We start from the raw sequence: 20308 nt of genomic DNA on the forward strand, positions 1-20308 counted from the left end.
TTTTTTATGGCTGATCGTTTCACTGGATAAGACCCGTATTTCTCGACTGGAATCGTGTCGAGACGTTGAAGCTGCATTGAGACGGACATTTGAACCTTCTTTGAACATTGGAATAGTTGGTTGCCATTGAAGTCCATTCTGTGTAGAAAAATCCTGGAATGTTTTCCTCAAAAACCTTAATTTCTTTTCGACTGAAGAAAGAAAGACATGGATATCTTGGATGACATCGGGATGAGTTAATTATCAGCAAAAAAAATTTTTGAAAGTGAACTAGGCCTAATCCTTTAACCAAAGAACAAAGGGAACAGAGAAAATCACTCACTGATCTTGACTAAAGAACGCTTGCAGCTTTAATAAGGATTAATCTATATGTAATTGATCATTTATGCAGTGCGGACTATTTGATAACCTTATTCAATTTCTGTATATTTCGTACCTGTTAAGACAGGAAAGGCACAGGTAAATATGACATTTATTATGGGTTTAAGTGAGGATTGTTTAAAGTTCACTTAAATTAAAAGTTGTTATATTTTTGAAGTCTAATAAATGTTTAAAATTTGGAGGGAAAAATCATTTTCATCGAGACATCAGTAGCTATATTAATATCAGTGATACAGGCCTTCATTCATAAAAAAGATGCTATTTAACAATTATTTAAAATATACCGTCTTTATGTTGTTTCTACATTACAGTGGCAATTGAGTCTCACTTTATTTCAATTTTATTTACACACAAAACATTAATAGTGAACATTTTTGACTTTATAAAATGATTCTCTCAAGTCTTGGCAATCGTTCCCTATTAAACAATAAAAAAGTAAGACATCTTTTTGTTCTACATAGTTTAGTAGCCTACTATTCTTTTTGGCAGAATTTATCATTATAATCAACTTAATTATTTTCAAAATTATTACTATTAATTATTTTGTATCACCATAGTCCCTAAATGTATGTAAATGCAGGAAATGCGATTCAACTCGAAAAATGTTCCCCCATTTTGTGACACACCATCACTCAAAACCCATTCTTTTCTTAAATACATGTTTATTATCCACTGACAAGGCTATTGGTAAATTCGGGAAGTTATACAATTGTGAAGAAACTTATTACTATGTATTAATTTGCCAAATTGGTACACACTGAAAAACATTTAATTAAATTTCCACTCAGAAATTTCTAGTAAATTCAACAATTAATTACAAAGAAATGGCAAGTAACACATTGAATTAAAAAGTGATATTTTTAAGTAAAAAAGACTCAAACTTTGGTAGGCAATTTTTTTTTTTTTTTTTTTTTTTTACAGTGCAGGTCTTGTCAGATAATCTCAAGAGAGCCAAATATTGGCTAATGAATGGGCTTGATAGGTATATCAGAGTAAATGAGAGGGAAAATATGTTAAATAAGAGTTTACTTGATGTATTTATGTATAGCTACATTTCATTTTCTCATCATTAGGTCTCATCAAACAATATTATCAGCCATATCTGATATTAAACAGCACTCACTGAGCACACAAAAACTAATTTCATAGAAACTTATGTATTGTTTTGTGTCCAAACACCAGTAGCACACCAGAAATAAAGACAAGGATATTCATTAACCTCAAATATATCAAAACAGCACTGAACCACATCAGATTATTCATTCTAATAGAGATGCAGAGCATCCGAGTGATGACCTCAACGTCCTAAAATGATCAACTGGTTGATTCCAACAGTTTCAGTCAAGAACTTACAAAATTATTGTATTATAAAAAGATTTAAAAAAAACAAATCCTGAATATTCCAGGAATTTAGGCTTTAATTTCACCATTACAAATTCCCCTGTCCGATGTCCTTTAGCACAAGGAATCTAAGGCCACATCTCTGAAATCAACACTGATCCAGCATGTGTTTGAATGGGACATTTTCCCCAAGCCTGACTGCAATGTTTCTGCATGCAGTAATGCAACAGCATGCCAATGCATCAGGACATCAGGACCACATAAACCCCAGCAGACACGCATGAAAACAGGAGAAACTCTTACCGGAGGCTCAGGTGGAGGAATGCGGGGCTGTTGCTGCTGCTGCTGGTGTGTTACTGCAGTCCGCATGCACTCATCAGCATCATCATCTTCATCATCATCATCTTCATCATGAGGCTCTGCCTGGGTTTGTCTGGCGGTGCTGAAGTGAACAGCTCCTCGACACTGTCTTGCATTCGTGTTTTTGGGGAGGGGGGAATTAAAAGGACAGCAGAGAACAGAGTGTTTCTAACTAACAGTCAGACATCAGCCCCGCCGGTAGGACACGAGTTGTGTTCTCAATGACGCTCTACCACACTACTCCTACTAGTAGTGCAGTGCCAGTACGCGTGGTAGCTGGAGAGCGCTGCTGTTACCTGTTACATTTAGTAGAAGACTCCTCCAGAGGGCGCGTTGTGGCTCATATAGATCAATGCTCGCGCTGCAGGCAGATTTAATTCTAAATTACTGGAGACGTTGGTATGCTAAACAGTATAACCGTTTAATTGTAAAACATATTACCAGTCGTGCACATTGAAATTCGTCCTAGTTTTGTCCTTTACTCCATAAAAATGATTACAACATAAAACTTACCCTGTATCCACCACAATTGAGGATTGTGATTGGTCCGTTCTGAGCAGCGCTGGAAAAAGTAACAGCTACCTCGTGATCATTAAAGAGAAAAATATAAATATTTGTTCAAATGGAAAAATCACACATATAAAGATAAACAGGTAGGGAGTTAAGAGAAAGAGAAGAAATTGCGTCTATACAATTCTTTATCTGTTTAATATTCTTTATAAATAAAGACGTATAATTTTCCGTTAAGTTTGAGTAAAACTACTGACCAATTAGAGACAGCGTCTGATCCGCTAAGCCCCGCCCATTCTCACCAGCTGTTCCATGTTAAATGCCATTCCACCTGCTCGCTCTATAGTAGGCAGTGAGACGCAGCGCGCATGCGCAGTGCTCGCGTGCTGACATTAGTGACAGGTGTGACGAGTTTTTCAGGTCGAGTCTCAAGAGGCAAACAACCGCTGTGATCCCAATTTAATAACCGAGTCTATGAAAATAAAGGCTAAATAGATATTTACTACTGATATAAGATATTTGTTTCTGATCTATATCGAATTGCAAAGAGACACACAAAACCTGAAAACTGTTTTTCAAGTTGATTTCATATCTGTCCTGTCTGTCCACCAACACACACACACACACACACACACACACACACACACACACACACACACACACACACACACACACACACACACACACACACACACACACACACACACACACACACACGTTTACTTGTTTGTTTAGCTATACATACATAGACATAATGGTTTTTACTGTCCACTTACATACCCCAAAACCTACCCATCACACAAAACTTTTTGCATTTTTACATTTAAAAACAAACAAACAAACGAAAAAAAAAAAACACACACACACATTTTATTATGTTTATTGTGAGGACCAGCAAAAAGTTCACACAAAGTGGGAATCTGAAGTTTACTATCCTTGTGGGGATATTTGGTCCTCACAAGTATAGCTAAGCATGCCCACACACACACACACACACACAGAGAAAGCTTGGATTTTTTATATAGGCCTACTGTTTTTTATCTTGCACCTAATTCAATTTTATTATTTCTATTGATTTTTGGAGCTCATAGATATAAAAATGTCACGGCAACAGTGGATAAGACAATTCTATTGTCTTTTCATTTATCCCTTTTCTTATTTTAAATGAACCGTTTTTATTCTCTCCATTTTAACACTGCTAACTCTAATATGCAAAAAAAAAAAATGATAGATGCCTTTCCGATGATGCATACAAATTAATTCAGATTTCTACACAAAAGGGAGTTTCACAATCCAGAACCAGTTTGAGTTTCAGGGATCAACAGGGATAATAAAGGTATATGACTAATAATTCTGTAATTCAGGTCATTAGGACACAAACCTTCTCTCTATTCATGTGGAGAACCAGTTACTCTTAGTAATGACTAGGCTTGTGTAGTTCCTGAATTATCAAGCAAGATTTTGCGTGTATGAATCAAGAGTAGGCTACGCCTCGTTTTATTGAACCTGTACAGGAATTCAAGTCAAACACCTTGACTTCTCATCAATCTCCATAACTCAACTCCATAAATAAAGACTTTTCATAGTTAAAACACATGCATTACAGAAACCCAGCGTTTGCATATCAATACAAAACCAAATCAATTTCCCACTCCATTCTGCAATTAATCACAGATCCATCAATCTGACAGCAGGGGCTACACTGCCCTCTTGTGGTCAGTTCAAGTTAAAACAATACCACAAACTTACCATGTGATAAATGTTGTAACATTTATAAACATGTTTCAATTCTGCAAATTGGGTCTTGATGACATAATATAAATGCAACATATAGAGCAATACCAACAAATAGTCTAATTCGACAGCAATATTCAGTGCACATATGTGCAGATAAAATATATGAAAAGATTTGTCTTATGCAAACAAACACTGCGAAACCATGAAGTAAATCAGAAACAATATTAATTTTCCAGCTGCTTCCATTCTTTTCTATTATTACATTAATAGGGATCAAATGAACACAGAATCTCCCAGTATGCATCTGTAAAACATCACTTGATGATTCTGAGGAAGGATTTGTTTAATGAAGCTGAGAAAATCTGATGCTCCAGGACTGAATGTTCAGATGGACTGAAAAAAAGTGCAAATATTTCAGTATTTCACAAGTGCAAAATGATACAACATTTGGTGCATGAAAAACATAGAAAAGCTTGGCATCAATAAATAAGATATTTCAGGTGATCTTCATAAAGGACCAGATTAGATCAATCCCCGTTCTGAAAACCAAGCAAATCATAGTGTTTCTTTTTAAATGCTAAAATACACTAAAACAATCAAGCACTTGAGATGTGGATTTGTGTCTTCTGTGATATTGCATTGGTGTAAAAATGTGTTGTTTCAAATGTCAGCCATCCAGAGAAAGATCATATATGATGAGAGGACCTGTGAAACAAAGCAAACATTTCACACATTACAAGCAAGGTCACTAACCAGAGGCACTACACATTGATGAAAGGTTACAAATATGAATTTTGCACTAATCATACACACAAAAAGCATGTATTATGAGGTTTTTGCTCACCTCTTCCGGATGCTCCTGATGTGTTAAATCTGCAGGTTAATAAACGGAGCGAATCCCACGACGTCCTGAAGCAGCACTAGCGCCCTCTGCAGGGGAGGTTCCACATCGATCTCCACGTTACGCCGGCGCAGAACACCCAGACTGGACTCGGTTACGTTGTGACAGTGATTGACTTTGAGCGACTGCAGTTTGGGGCAGTATTCTGCTAACGTCCTAAACACACAAATAAACAGTTATTAATAGTCTCTGCTTTCAAAATGTCAGACACAATGAGGCAAACTTCCCCAAACAATCTCTCATCTAAATATTGTTAATGATTCACCAGAGAGGGCTGTGGGATTAATCGAAATAAAACCGGAATCGCAATATGGCTTAGTGTGATCATCAAACAGAAGATGAATATGAGCGCTGCATGTTTCAGAGTGAAGCGCGGTACTGTGTTGATTTACACCACATGAGCAGCTCATGATTTGGTGTTTGTGGCGTCTCAGTTCACAGTGAATGCCGCTCAACATGACGTTCATGACGTTCATCATAACGTTCATGCATTTGGGAACGAAACATGCACAATCATTCTCGAAGCACTTATAAACCGGCTGTTGTCAACACCGGAGAAGCTTTGAGGGTCCTTGAGTTTTTACACAAAAATAAAAGTTAGAAATCAAATAAAATTAAGAAATTAAGACAGCCATAAATGTTAGTATTACTACAATACTAATACAATACAATAGTAATATTTATTCTTTTTAGTACAATTTAATATATATATATATATATATATTACAATGAAAGTCATTATATATAAATATGACAATATATTATTATAATTATTATTTTTATATAGTCATATTTATATATAAAATCACAATATTTAAAATTAAACTAAAAAGTAAAATGTAGTATTAATACTATTATTACTAATGTTATAATTATTAGTATTTATTGTGTATGTATTATTACTATTATTACTCAAAAAATAAACACAATAATATTACTATTGTAGTATTTCCCTGTAAAATAAGAAACTCCAGTATTTAAGAAAAAACTAAGAAAAAAATGCTTGTTTGTAAGATAATTTGGGCAAAATATTGTGATTATATATAAATAAGACTGTTATAATCACAATATTCTTGACTGAATTCTGTAGTCTTACAAACAAGCAGGATCTGGAGTTATTCTTTTCCAGGGAAATAAATAAAATAAATAAATAAAAAGCGATAAAATGTGTTTCCCCAAATCACGCAGCCCTGATCTGATCTGATCTGAGCTTTAAAACAAACTCCTGCAAGCGTCTGCTTCTCAGCACAAACACAGACACACACACACACACACACACACACACCTGATGGCTTGGTTTCGCACGCGCAGACACCCCGTGAGGTCCAGCTCCTCCAGCTCTCTGCACTTCTTGGCCACTTCCTCGACCGCCGTGTCTGTGATGTTGGCATTAACCGCCACTGAGAGCGAGCGCAGCGCCGGACACTTCCCCGCCACGTAACACATGACCTCGTCCTTCAGCTGGCGGCAGGCGGTGACGTCCAGCGAGCGCAGGTCCGAGCAGTGATCCGCTAGACTGCGCAGTGCCAGGCTGTCCACCCACTCGCAGTGTGCCAGGCTCAGGTGTGTGAGACGCGGGCAGCTCAGAGACACCGCCACCAGAGCGTGACGGCTCAGGTGAACACAGCTGCGCAGGTCCACGCGCAGCAGGTGCTGGTTCTGACCAATCACAGGCAGGAGCTCTTTATCAGAGATCCAATCAGAGCAGTTGCTGACACAGAGCTGGTGGAGGACTTGATTGTGGCGAAGCATGGAGCAGAAGGCTTCTTTGGGAATGTGAGGACCCGTCTGAGGAGAAACACAGGAGGAATAGTATGAAATACAGTGCAACAGAACGGACAATATTCCAGCGACTGAACCATGTCCAAATGTTTTCCCTCACCTGCGCAGGGTCAAACTTACGGCAGTTGGCCAGGTACACCTGTATGAGAGAACGGAAGCTCTTGCTGACGCGCTGAAGGCTGACCAGGTGACGCAGAGGCAGGTAACAGAACACGTGTGTCACTAACACATCCTCCCAGGGCAGGTCCAGCAGATGACACCTGTCACAACACAACACACACATCAAATACACCAACAACTGACATCAATGGGAAGGGGAGAGTTAGGCAAGATGGCAGTGGTAAGTGTGTCATCCCTTAATGCAGTATATAATAAAACATGACTAAAAATATAAACATCATACATGTTGGGGAGTTGCCAATGTATAAAACCATGTTGATGAATTGGCCAAATATTATTAAATGCATGCAGCGCGCATACTGAGCAACTGTAGACATACTGTTATCAAACTTGACTAAGACTACAGTGTTCGTACACGTCAAACCCTGCTTTCAGGACGAGTAGCATGCACGCGCACAAAACAACAGTTTTACAGACAAAATGTTATAATACGAACATGTCAACTAGTAAAAGACTGATTACACAAAACAAATGCTTCCTGTTTTCATTATGCATGCATGCGTGCAAACCAGTGCAGCCACTGTCTGATAGAGAATGATGTTTATATGTACAGTACAGATGTTCTGCTGCTGTTTGCATGGATGCATTTCTGTTTGTGCGCGTGCTAGTCAGAGGAACGCGCATGTTTCTCTAAATCCATGCACACCTGGATCACTCTTTATCAAATATACCTGAGGCTTTGCATGCGCTCATCATGGTTTTGATCCATGCTGATACTGTCCTTTGATCCACGCACATTATTTATCATGATTGATAAACAGCTGACCGGCTCATCCGGGTTCTTCTACACAGATGATGCGGATTCAACGGGACACTCGTGACTCACTGCTGCCATCTAACGATCATACATTAACAGTGTTTGAATGTGTGCAGTGCACGTCCAATAACAGATAGACCGATCGATAGACAGGCAAACAGAGACAGATACACAAGAATGACTTCTTTATAGATAGCCTATAGTCCTACAAACCAAGCGACAGGACTTAAAAACATCCACATCAGATAAATTAGGCTGCTAAAAAAAATAAGTATATGCTAATTTATTTATATGATACCAACAACCTTCAGTAAATGCATGCATTTTGTTTGCTTTATTTATATGGCAGTCATTTAAATAATTAAGATTATTTCTAAGAGGGACCTATAAGATAAACAAACAAACATATATAAACCTGATTGATCAGCTGCTGATCTGGAGGACTTCTGTTGGTCAATGACACCGTTACAATCACATGGCCATTGAAATGAGAACACTCACATGACCATCAGGGTAGGGTCAGCATGCCTTTGCAAACCTGGGACAAAAAAAAACATGAATGGCTCAAAGAGAAAAGAGTCATTCATGCAGAACCTCTGCTGAGCCAAGAGATACAGAACGCTGAATGAAACGCAGCCGAGAGCCAGAGGTTAGTGTGTAACATCACTGAGACACCAGTGCACACTGAGAATCAACAGCAAATATGGCTGCAAAATCAGTGTATGACTTCACCATGGAGACCCTGGAGGGGAAGGCCGCGCCACTCAACATCTTCAGAGGAAAAGTTCTTCTCATCGTGAACGTGGCGACCTTCTGAGGGTCCACCATCGAAGAGGTATGGCTCAGTTTTCCTTTGTGAAGTAGAACAGTTTAAATAAATCATGCATGTGTAATGAGTAGGTTACACACACACACACACACACACACACACACACACACACACACACACACACACACACACACACACACACACACACACACACACACACACACACACGGCATATATATAGCCTACAATATATTGTATGCTTATGGTCTACCTTTCTATGCTGCCTACATTATGTGTTCTTTGTTATGGATTTGAATGTCTTGATATGTATTTGTATTATGATAATCTCTTGATAATTGACATAACCGCTATGCATCTGCATTGGCACTTGTTCCCATTGTCCATATGATTGTCTGGTTGATTCATTGTATGACTGTATGATGTTGTGAAGCATCCTTGAGCTCGGAAAATGGGGTTTTTTTCCAACCATTTACAACAAATGTTTGAATTTAATGTGATGCAGCTGTCAATCAAAATGTAACAATGTAACTTATTTGAACATGAATTAATAAATAAAAATGTATGTATGTAAATAATCCTAACTGAAACGAATGCTGCAGTATCACAGGATGAATGCACTCATGGACATGTATGGAGGACTGAACTTCACTGTGCTTGGATTCCCCTGCAATCAGTTTGGCCTTCAGGCTCCAGGTAAGACCTGCGTATTACTGGTTCAGAATCCAGCACTGGATGTTTATTAAATAAGAGAGACTGGGGCAAGTTGTACAATCTGGGTTTGAACATTCTAGTTCAAAGACCTGAAAGATTTTAAAGCAGTGTTTTAAAGTTTAGGTTTAGTCAGTAAGATTCGTCTTTTCCCTTTGGTCTTCCCAGAAGAGAACCATGAAATCCTGAATGTTCTGCAGTATGTGAGACCAGGAGCAGGGTTCCTCCCACAGTTCCCCGTGTTCAGCAGGATTGAGGTGAACGGCGCAGACGAACACCCTCTGTACGCCTTCCTGAAGGTACAGCATTCAGCTCTCAGTCCAGTGCAACTCTGCACAGCATATCGGAGATCAGCATTTGCATGAACAAAATAAAGTCTATTTTGAGACTTTTTTTTACCTGATTTTCATCACGATTATAGACATTTCTTCCCCACAATTTCTCATTTTTAAACTTTTTTTTTTAATCTAACAAAACAGTCACATAAATGAGTTTATCAGTAGATCTGAGAGGATTCCTGAAGCTCAGTTTGGTGCCGCATCACAAATCACTTATTTAGCCTATAAAACATTTAGAAAATTAATTAATTGGAAGTTATCTTCATGATTTTGATGATCATGATCATGATTATTTCAAAATAAAGGTCAGAACACGTCTTATGACTATACTTCTAGAAGATTAATAAATTACTGTTGCTAATAAGGTACAGGTTAAAGTGTTAGTTCAACCAAAAATGAAAATTCTGTCAGTATTTACTCTCCCTCATGTTGTTCCAACCCTGTAAGACCTTCGTTCATCTTCGGAACACAAATTAAGATATTTTTGATGAAATCTCATTCTGCCGGCCCAGAAAGTTAGTAAAGACAATGGTTAAAATAGTCCAAGTGACTACAGTGGCTCAACCTTAAGTCTATCAAGCGACGAGAATACTTTTTGTGTGCAAAAAAAACTAAAGTAACGACTTTATTCAACTCTTCGTTTTCTTCTGTTTCTCTGAGTGAGTTCACGTAGTGTAACAGCGCAGCGCTTCTGGGTTGTACATCAGAGCGTAGGCTCACTATTGGCTGACGCTGGTCATGTGTGTGATGCATGTGATGCTGGCCAATAGTGAGCCTCCGTTCTGACATACAAGCCAGAAGCGCTGCGCTGTTACACTACGTGAACTCACTCAGAGATAAACTTAAGGTTGAGCCACTGTAGTCACTTGGACTATTTTAAACATTGTCTTAACTAACTTTCTGGGCCAGTAGATATCAATTACATAGAAGCCTATGGAGGAGTGAGACAGCTCTCAGATTTCATCAAAAATATCTTAATTTGTGTTCTGAAGATGAACGAAAGTCTTACAGGGTTGGAACAACATGAGGGAGAGTAAATACTGACAGAATTTTCATTATTGGGTGAACTAACCCTTTAAGCCAGAGTAATTCAGTTCCAGCAAAGTTACAATGACTTTGTTCTTCCAGGAAGCTCTTCCGTTTGTCAACCCTGTGATTGGAGACATCAGGAAGCTCTACTGGTCTCCCATTAAAGTCAACGACATCCGATGGAACTTCGAGAAGTTTCTCATCACTGCAGACGGAGTTCCTTACAAACGGTAGATATTCTCACACATTCAGCGTGATTTACATGTCATGTCCAAAATAAAGGAAGACAGAACGTGTGGATTACAAGGGACATGAAACTACAGTTTAGTGTTCACTGTCTGACCAATCAGAATCAAGTATTTCACAGAACAAATAGGCCTACAGGATCTTCTATAACAGCTGGATTGTCCGTTTCAGGTATGATCTTCATTGTCCGTTTGAAGAGGTGGAGCGGGACGTTACAGCGCTTCTGCAGGGAAGACATTCATCATAACACATTCATAACCAGCTCTCTGATTATGATTCCAGCTCAACGGCCACTGTCCGTCTGGATTCATTCAGATTCAACTTCTTCCACTTACCTAGATCCATTCAGACTTCAAAGATGTGAATATGAGTGAATCTCATGAAACTTGTCATGAAACATATTTCACTTCAAAATCAATGTGTTTGTTATATTAGGATCATAATTATTTGTGCATTCTGACAATTTTCATTGACATTTTCATGACAATTAAGAACATTTCCCCCTCAAATTATCATTTTTGCAATTCCAAAATAATGATACATTACTGAAAATGGTAAAGAATGTATACTTTATCATTGTTGTACTGTCTTTAATTTATGGCAGTTTAATAATAATAAAAAATAAAAAAACTTTTAGAAGCATTTAGCACACTGTAAATAAAAAGTTGCTGCCTTAAATTAAGTACAATCAACATGGATGTTTAAGTCATTTCAACTTAAATTACATTAAACTGACTTTAAAAAATTTGTTAAATCTTGTATAACTTTTGCGTAAATTGCGTAACTTATTTTGACGAGTTAAAGCAATGTAAAAATATTTTATCATGTAATTATTACATTGCAGGATGTGTGTAATTGTCATGAAAAAAAAAATGTAATAGTCCTAAAATAGGCTTAATTTTCTGTTTTTTGGGGTGAAAATTGACCTGGGATGTAATTTTATTGTTTCATGAGATTCATTGTTCCACGTCCAGTCTCATCAAATTGGATCTAAATTCCGCACAGAACTCAGAATGCCAGACGCCTGTCGTGAGAAAGGCTGGTTCACCTGCCGCTATGTCTCTACAGGACAGGTTCAGGTTCAGGTTCGGGTTCGGGTTCGGGTTGTGATTGTGAGGCGGAACAGTGACGATCCCTCAGGAAATGCTGTCCGGCAGCTGAGCTGGATCTGAAGCGGGAAGAGTAGATCTGATCTTCAGTGCATTCACTCAGATCTCCTCCTGACCCGAGAACGCCTCACTGATGTCACTGTTACCATGACAACAGTAAAGATGCTTTCAACTCTACACGTGTTCCATTGATTTATTTGGATGATGAAAGCTAAATCAGCTTTATTTTAGAATTATTGAAATATGAATATAGTTTTTATTTATATTTTGAATCATTTCCTTTTAATTTTAGTTAAAGTTTTGGTAATTTTGTTGTGTGTTTTTTAATAGTTAAAAAAAATTCATTTTTAATTTTAGTTATTTTAGTACATTGAGTTATATAAACTAAATGTCAAATGACAAATGTTGCCTTGGCAACTAGCTCACATAATATTTTAGTCAATGTTTATTTCATTTCAAGTAATGCAAGTTTTAGTTTCAGTTTTAGTTAACTATAATAACCCTGGTTTAAATGAGGAACTAAAATTAAGTATTAATTTGAGACCTCTTCAACTGCAAAAAACAAGAATTTTTCGTTTTTGTGTGTGTGTGTGTGTGTGTGTGTGTGTGTGTGTGTGTGTGTGTGTGTGTGTGTGTGTGTGTGTGTGTGTGTGTGTGTGTGTGTGTGTGTGTGTGTGTTTGTGTGTGAGTAAATGAGTGTGTGAGTGAGTGTGTGTGAGTGTGAGTGGGTGAGTGTGAGTGAGTGAGTGTGTGTGAGTGTGAGTGGGTGAGTGTGTGTGAGTGAGTGAGTGAGTGAGTGAGTGAGTGAGTGAGTGAGTGTGTGTGAGTGAGTGAGTGTATGTGAGTGAGTGAGTGAGTGAGTGAGTGAGTGAGTGAGTGAGTGAGTGAGTGAGTGAGTGAGTGTGAGAGAGAGAGTGTGTGTAAGTGTGTGTTTGTGTTTTTTTTTAGGGTTTTCATCTGTTCTCAATGTCACTTACATCCTGTGTGTGTGTGTGTGTGTGTGTGTGTGTGTGTGTGTGTGTGTGTGTGTGTGTGTGTGAGAGAGAGAGAGAGAGAGAGAGAGAGAGAGAGATGAGTGAGTGTGTGTGTGAATGAGTGAGTATATATAGAGGAAATATTAATATTTTGTGCATCCTGACATTATTTTCAAATATTTATTAGAATTTTATCAGTTTTCATGAGTCATCCCTCCACAGCCAGACTCATTCATTAAATTAGATCTGAATTCAGAATAAATTAATAGACAGACAGACAGATGATAGATAGATAGATAGATAGATAGATAGATAGATAGATAGATAGATAGATAGATAGATAGATAGATAGATAGATAGATAGATAGATAGATAGATAGATAGATTATTTTTCCGCAGGTGTTGGCCTTGATTCTCCACTAGATGTCAGTATTGTACAGTCAGACTCCAGCACTGATATAGAGACTGAAACAGAGTCATTTAATGCAAATAAAACAGAGCTGTGCCTCACAAATCAGAACAGAAAGTAGCTTGTGTATCCAGTAGTTGTATAGAATACACCCATTCTATTAATTATAGACTGTAAAACACAGTTACGTAAGTTTGATTACAGACTTTAGAATTCATCATACTGTACATGTGAACCATGAAATGTCTTCAGTGCCCTTTGCACGGGCCTGTTTCTCTCCACAGAGACACACACTGATTCCCTGCTTTCTTAATCGCATCTGACTGCCGATTGGAGCAGCTTATAATGACCTGCTCACTACAGCACATGTTTTAGATGTTTCTGCTGTCAGGACACGAGCATTTGCATGTTTCTGGCTGGGAAATGTGGGGCACTGCATTTAATGTAACTGTTCTCTTTGGTGAAATATCTCAATTGTACTGAAACGGCTGTAATTGCTTCATATGCCATCGTGAGGTCAGAGAGCTCTGAATATTGGGCCTGAACTTGTACGCTGTCATTATTTCTGCCTTTATAATTAATGCTTTTGAAACCTGGCAGTGGTTCATTAGGGCTAAACTGCTGCTGTGTGGAGTGAGAAGACTATAGAGAGACTATAAAGTATTGTAATCGCAAACAATAATTAAAGCATATCGCATAATTCAAATTATAATACGCATTTGCTAATTTATGAGCAATTTGAGTAGGTTAAAGCTTAATTATGTTCATTTTTAAACATTTAAAACAATCATTTTGATCTGTTTATCACAAACAAAAACTATTGTAGTGCACAATGGAAGTCTATGGGGCAAGATATTTTGGAGAGAGTAGAAGCACAAATGTACAGCTCGTATTTAAAAGCAAAATCACTTATTTTCATGTTAAATGTCAAAACACTTCTATTCATTATTCTGAACAAAATATGTGTTATTTGAGTATCACGTTATACATAAGTAGGCCTATATTGTGGTTATTCTTTCAAAACAATGTGTATTTTAAATGTAGGGGAGACCGGGGACAGTTGCAACATGTCATTTTTCTCCAATCAGAAACAAGCTAGAGTGATGACACTCATACTGCACATGCACAGTTAGACCCTCCACCCACCAAGAAGACAGTAGACATATTCAACATCTGCTGATGTATTTATTGAACAAAACTTGTTTTGGAGGTATGAAAGTACATTTTTTCATGAGATATATTTTTGTCATACTGTCCTGAAATTTTGTATGATTTAATCAAAACTTACATAGTTTGAATTGTTGTTGTGTTGACTACTAAGTGACATGGTTAGCATGTGTCAAAGTCAGTGTGTCTAGCAGGCGTATGATGTTCTGTCATGGCTGATAGGGTCGGGGACGGTTGCAACATGTTATAAATTGCATGTTTAATAAAAGTTTGTTGCATTACAAATTGTTAAATTCTTCCTGTCTGACACTGAAATATGGATAGATTGAATAGCATCTGTAACACCTGCACACTGAATCTATGTTCTACACATGAACAAACAAAACTCAATAACTGTTATTTGATAAATATGACTAAATAAATAAATAATAGGCTACAATAATATTATTGAAATAAATAATACTATAATATTATAGTAGGCCTAAAACAGTTAATATTTTCAGAATTCTTTGCTCATTGAGACAAAAAGCTTAAGTTAATTAATGAAATTTAAGGTATTTTTAACATGTTGCAACCGTCCCTGGGTCGGGGTCAGTTGCAACATCTGACTTCTTCCATTCAAATAAATACTGTGAACGATATGTCATATATAATCATCTTTATGGGTAATTAGCAGACAGATGCAAGTTTAATATATACAAATTTGGTTGGTCTAGTCCAAATAGTCTCTGAGTAATTGAGAGAAATGCAAAAAGTGTTGCAACTGTCCCCGGTCTCCCCTATTTATGCCCCTTAAACCTCCTTTGACTTGACGTGTATGCCACTAACACTAAGGGTTTGGCTTGTTTTTGCAAAGTTAGAGACAAAATGAAATTATTTTCTGAGCTATTTGTCCCAAATGCTCTCCATGAAGCATAACCCAGAACATTTACACAGGTAGGCTAGCCTACATATACCTTTTTTTAATTAGCAAATCAAAACATCATCAATACTTCTTCTAAAATGTATTTTGTCTTACCCTGATTTACTATGGTAAGCCTATTAAAAAGTCTATTTACTCTGGTAAGTCTACTGTCGGGATGGTTTTCACAGGAAATGGCGTAGGCCTACACTCGTGTCTCGTCATATCCATAGATATCATATATAAAGGCTAGATGTCTCGTGCGCGCTGCTGCTGGCCAATGGAGGTCGACGTCCGCACGTGGCGGCCATCTTATCACAGGGCGCTCGCTCACTCGTTTAATGGTGCATGTACTTTTAAATAACCATAACTTGCTCAATTTTCTACCGATTTTCAAACGGTTTGGTTTGTTATAAACGTCAGAGATGTAGTTATGACACTGCACACATATGAATAATTATAACATACATGTTCAAGCATTCGGAATTATAGCCACGTTAATAACGTTTGAAAGAAACCAAACCGTTTGTAAATCCGTCAAGATTTCAGCGAGATAAGAGGATTTGTGTGCGTGCTGATCACTCACCCTAATTCACAGCTTCACTGTGACAAGATGGCCGACGGGTGATGCCGGAAGTGACGGCGCCATAAAACATCTAGCGTTTATATATGATATCTATGGTCATATCCGTAAACAGAGTAAAGTTGCTCCGGCTGCTTTGCCTCGTGTCTGGTGTTTGGGTTGCAGGGGTTAGTTGTCACAGCAAGGAGAACGAGACAGAGCTCGTAATAAAACCAGAATCAACCTTGGTTTGGCTTTTCAGAAAAACTGAGGGATTTGAAATGCTGTAAAAGCAAGGTGGATATGGCGTTTGTATTGCTCAACAGGTGAGTACGGTATTTTATCGAACAGATAAATTGCCATGTGTAGCTCTCTTAAATAATTCAATGTAATGCATGATCTATTAGTTAGTGAAGGGTCATATTCATCCGCACAGTCACGCAGAGCCGAAGCACGACCACAACATATGTTCTTCCGCGAAATGCATTTATAGTTTCGTTTTTTTAATCGCTTGAGGGTCAAAAGTTACATAGTGTAAAATAACTGGTTCCTTACTAAATTATCGTTGCAAATTGCTATTTAATAGCTTTGCTATTGTTCTGCTTTGTTTATCATCTCAAGTAAATGAAACAAGACTTGTATCAAGCCATCAGAGCAGCTGTAGTGCAGGTTAGATTGATCTCAGTGCTGTGAGACAGATTTATCTCCTCATGCTCGGACATCAGCCCTGCACCTCACTGTATCATCAGTTTCATAACCTCAACACACACGCTACGAAGAGTTATAACCACATCTGACAAAGAGCGAATGATGTATCCTCGTGTCTGAGATGTGATTTATGAATCCAGTGCTGCTCAATGGGGATTGAGGAATAGATACAGCAGTGGCCAAAAGAAGTTCTTCTCCCTTTATTCAAATATTATATATATATATATATATATATATATATATATATATATATATATATATATATATATAAGATTTTGTATGCATATTGTGTAGTTGTGCTCGGAGTAAATTGTGGACATCATTTTTGGCCAAGCTGTCATACAAATAAATTATGAACACATGCAAAAACAACACAATATTAATAACTGACTATGTTGTAATCATGCTTATATGTTTGTTTGTTTTTTTGCAGACCTTTTTTTGCCAAATAATTAAGTCAGATAAATACCTAAACCAAGCTTAGAGTTTTGTTCTTCCCTCATATTTGAAAATATAAAAGATTTTCCTCATAATTTGATGGTTTAATTGTACTCATAGGATCATTAAAAACAAATATACCCTCTGGACATCACTTTTGGCTGCTATTGTACTGTATATTGATGTGTTAGTGTTTTATCACACAAGATTTCACATATTATTTTGAGTGCCACTGCTTTGATATGACATTCAGATCTCCAGTGTGCAAATGCTATTTTGCAATGCTATGAAAGATTCGCTTTGCAGACTCGTTTGTAGATGTGCATGTCATGTATTTCTCATATTATAAAAGCCTCATAGCAGTTGAGCATATATCTGTGCATCTCTGCGAAAGCCGAATCTCTGCGAGAGCTAAAAACCCAGTGAAGTTCATCCATCATCCGCAGTCCTCTTTACATTACCATTGATCTACACTGAGGATAAAAATAACATGCTGTTATTGTTATATCCCAGCAAGCAATTTCTACAGGGTGATGGAGTGAACTGCTGCATCTGCCCTGGCGTGGAAACACACTCGCCGTCTGTCTTCCTGTCAATAACATGACACTTGTGCAAATCACGGATCAATCACGGCTGGAAGCGGAGTGCACTGAAGGAGATATCTGGACCTGGGCTGCTATTACAACTGGAGCTCAAACTAAAAACACTTTCCATACTTGAAATAAAATAAACAATAATAAATCAAATGTAAGTTTGCCAAGTCAACATTTCATATTTTAAATTATTTTAACTTTATGTACCAAAAAAAAACAAAAAAAAAAACCTTACTAAAATTAATAAAACGTTAAATGAATTTAAAATGAAAACTGAAAATATAAACATCAAATATAAAATCAGTAACGCTTTACCATACGGTTTCATTAGTTAACATTAGTGAACTACTTTAGTTAACATGAACTGAGTGAACTGCATTTCTACAGCATTGTGTGAGTTTGAGTGAGTTTGAGTTTGAGAAAAAAACTCTTATTTTCAGCATTTGCTAATACATTATTAAAATCAAAAGTTGTATTGGTTAACATTATTTAATGCACTGTGAACTAACAAACAAACAATGAACGACTGTATTTTTAACTAACATTAACAAAGATGAATGAATACTGTAACAGATGTATTGCTCATTGCTAGTTCATGTTAGTTAATGCATTAAATAATGTCAACAAATGAGACCTTAAAGTGTAAGCATAAAATCTAATTCAAAATATTAATAAAATCTATAATAGTATCTCAAATTAATAATACTAAAATAACACAGATTTGGACTCAACTTACTTTTTAATTATCATAAAATCATAGTATTTGTTAATTTCGTGCTTATATTTGAGTGTTTCTTCAACTAAGATCACTTTTGGGTTGATTATTTTAATGAAAACTAATACATTTACATTTCTAAATGTCTTGGAAATGCATTAAAATACCTTTTAATATCTATAGATATGTTTTATATATACTTAAATCTTTGTACTACATTTTTAATCTCAAACTATGAAAATCTATCAAAATAATAATAATTATTATTTCATTTAATCTCAACAAGTAGGAGCATAAATCAATTGATAGTTATTGAGTAAAAAAATATATTTATTTATTTTATTTATACATAAATCACACCTGTCTGTCAGCTGTGGCATCATTTCAACAACACCACACAGTTTTGCCCATCATGACGTCTTCGTGTATTTAGACATTATCAGTGAAGAGTATGGAATATGCAAAATATGACATCAGATCAGATGTGTGGACAAAAAAAGAAAAAAAAAAAAAGAAGAGAAATCAAGATAAATATCACTTGTGTATAGAATATTATTTATTGCATATGATTCCCACTCAAGCTGTTATTTTGCCAAATTAAGCAAAAACTGTGAAAATATTGAATTATGTGTACTTATGAAATATGAAATTAGCCTTAGCATGATGAAGTTTAAAATAATATTCAAAACATGACTTGCTTGATGCTGTCAAACACGATCCATCACTCCAGATGCAGCAGAAATGACAGAAAGAAACACCCATAAATGTGATTATTCCATGTCATATATAATGGTTTAATTTGGGGCATTTTTTTTTTTAGTTTCACTGAAGTGTGTGACTGTTGGGAAGAGAAGCACGGAGCGATCCCTGTCAGACGAGAAGAAACATCTGGCGTGCGTGTGGGCCGTCAGCTCTCGACTGAGTGTATTTAACAATATAATAATTATTTATTTGGTGCAAATTAATCAGTCTCTGTGTGTGTAGACTGTAATTTGTTTTGATTCATTGAGTCTGTTAAGCACTGCTTACACACTGTAGTGACGCTAATGCTTTTATAATTTCTGTGCGGCTTGTTTTATATGTTCATTGTATAAAATGTTCACAGAATCAGCTGGATTTGACTCTTATTAGGAGTGAAGAATGATTTCTGAAATGCATAAGCAATTGTGCTCATGGAAGAAAAAGCACAAGAGAGATCTCTTTAATAACTCAACAGTTTCTTCTAGATGGCAATGAGATTAAAGGGTAACTCTCGCCAAAATCTAACCTAGGCTATTTTTGTTAATCTACCCGAGTCAAACTTTCGTGTAAAAGCATAATTAGAATGGAAACGCTACTTTTAAGATTGACTGTATTTTTGTTTTAGGTCAAATGTAGCCTGGGTTTCCCAATGCTGCCTTGCGCCAGCGCGATTTTATTCACGCTGCTAGGCAGTCTGGACACCATGGACCAGATTTTCCCCTCAAAAAGGGAACCAATCACAGAACGGGGAGGGAGCAGCAAGACGATGACGACGTCTATGCGACACACCAAAGCAGTTTGTTTATATCTATGGATCCAACATGGCATCAGACGCGAAGTTACCTTTCGATGCACCTTAGATAGTGTTCTAAGTAGTTTAGAACGCAAGTTTATTTCGTCTTCTTCCTCGTCGAATTTCTGCCGCTCTACA

The 20308-nt window shown here is 36.9% G+C and overlaps 3 protein-coding genes across 4 annotated transcripts in view; 1 reads left to right on the forward strand and 2 right to left on the reverse strand.

Annotated features, from left to right (window-relative positions):
• The window catches only part of LOC309485173 (uncharacterized protein), a 57050-nt gene extending 54751 nt beyond the window's left edge, over positions 1-2299 (reverse strand). For both annotated transcript variants that reach the window (XM_082151860.1, XM_082151861.1), the window contains exon 1: positions 2026-2299. The gene's annotated coding sequence lies outside the window, so the exon portion shown is untranslated. The remainder of the gene's footprint in view (positions 1-2025) is intronic.
• A 1157-nt stretch (positions 2300-3456) lies between these two features.
• fbxl15 (F-box and leucine-rich repeat protein 15) lies at positions 3457-7988 on the reverse strand. The gene is made up of 5 exons (XM_082151666.1): positions 7864-7988; positions 7113-7272; positions 6516-7018; positions 5174-5386; positions 3457-5034 (listed from the first exon to the last, which is right to left on the reverse strand). Exons 1-4 carry the CDS (start codon positions 7938-7940, stop codon positions 5197-5199), a joined length of 930 nt encoding a protein of 309 aa, XP_082007792.1. The 5' UTR covers positions 7941-7988; the 3' UTR covers positions 3457-5034; positions 5174-5196.
• Positions 7989-8563: 575 nt separating this feature from the next.
• gpx9 (glutathione peroxidase 9) lies at positions 8564-11711 on the forward strand. The gene is made up of 5 exons (XM_082151994.1): positions 8564-8784; positions 9339-9432; positions 9616-9746; positions 10914-11044; positions 11232-11711. The coding sequence occupies exons 1-5, from the start codon at positions 8653-8655 to the stop codon at positions 11305-11307; spliced, it is 564 nt and encodes a 187-aa protein (XP_082008120.1). The 5' UTR covers positions 8564-8652; the 3' UTR covers positions 11308-11711.
• The last annotated feature ends 8597 nt before the right edge of the window (positions 11712-20308 follow it).

Source organism: Leuciscus leuciscus, assembly GCF_965113295.1.
Source record: "Leuciscus leuciscus genome assembly, chromosome: 21".
Classification (NCBI taxonomy): domain Eukaryota; kingdom Metazoa; phylum Chordata; class Actinopteri; order Cypriniformes; family Leuciscidae; genus Leuciscus; species Leuciscus leuciscus.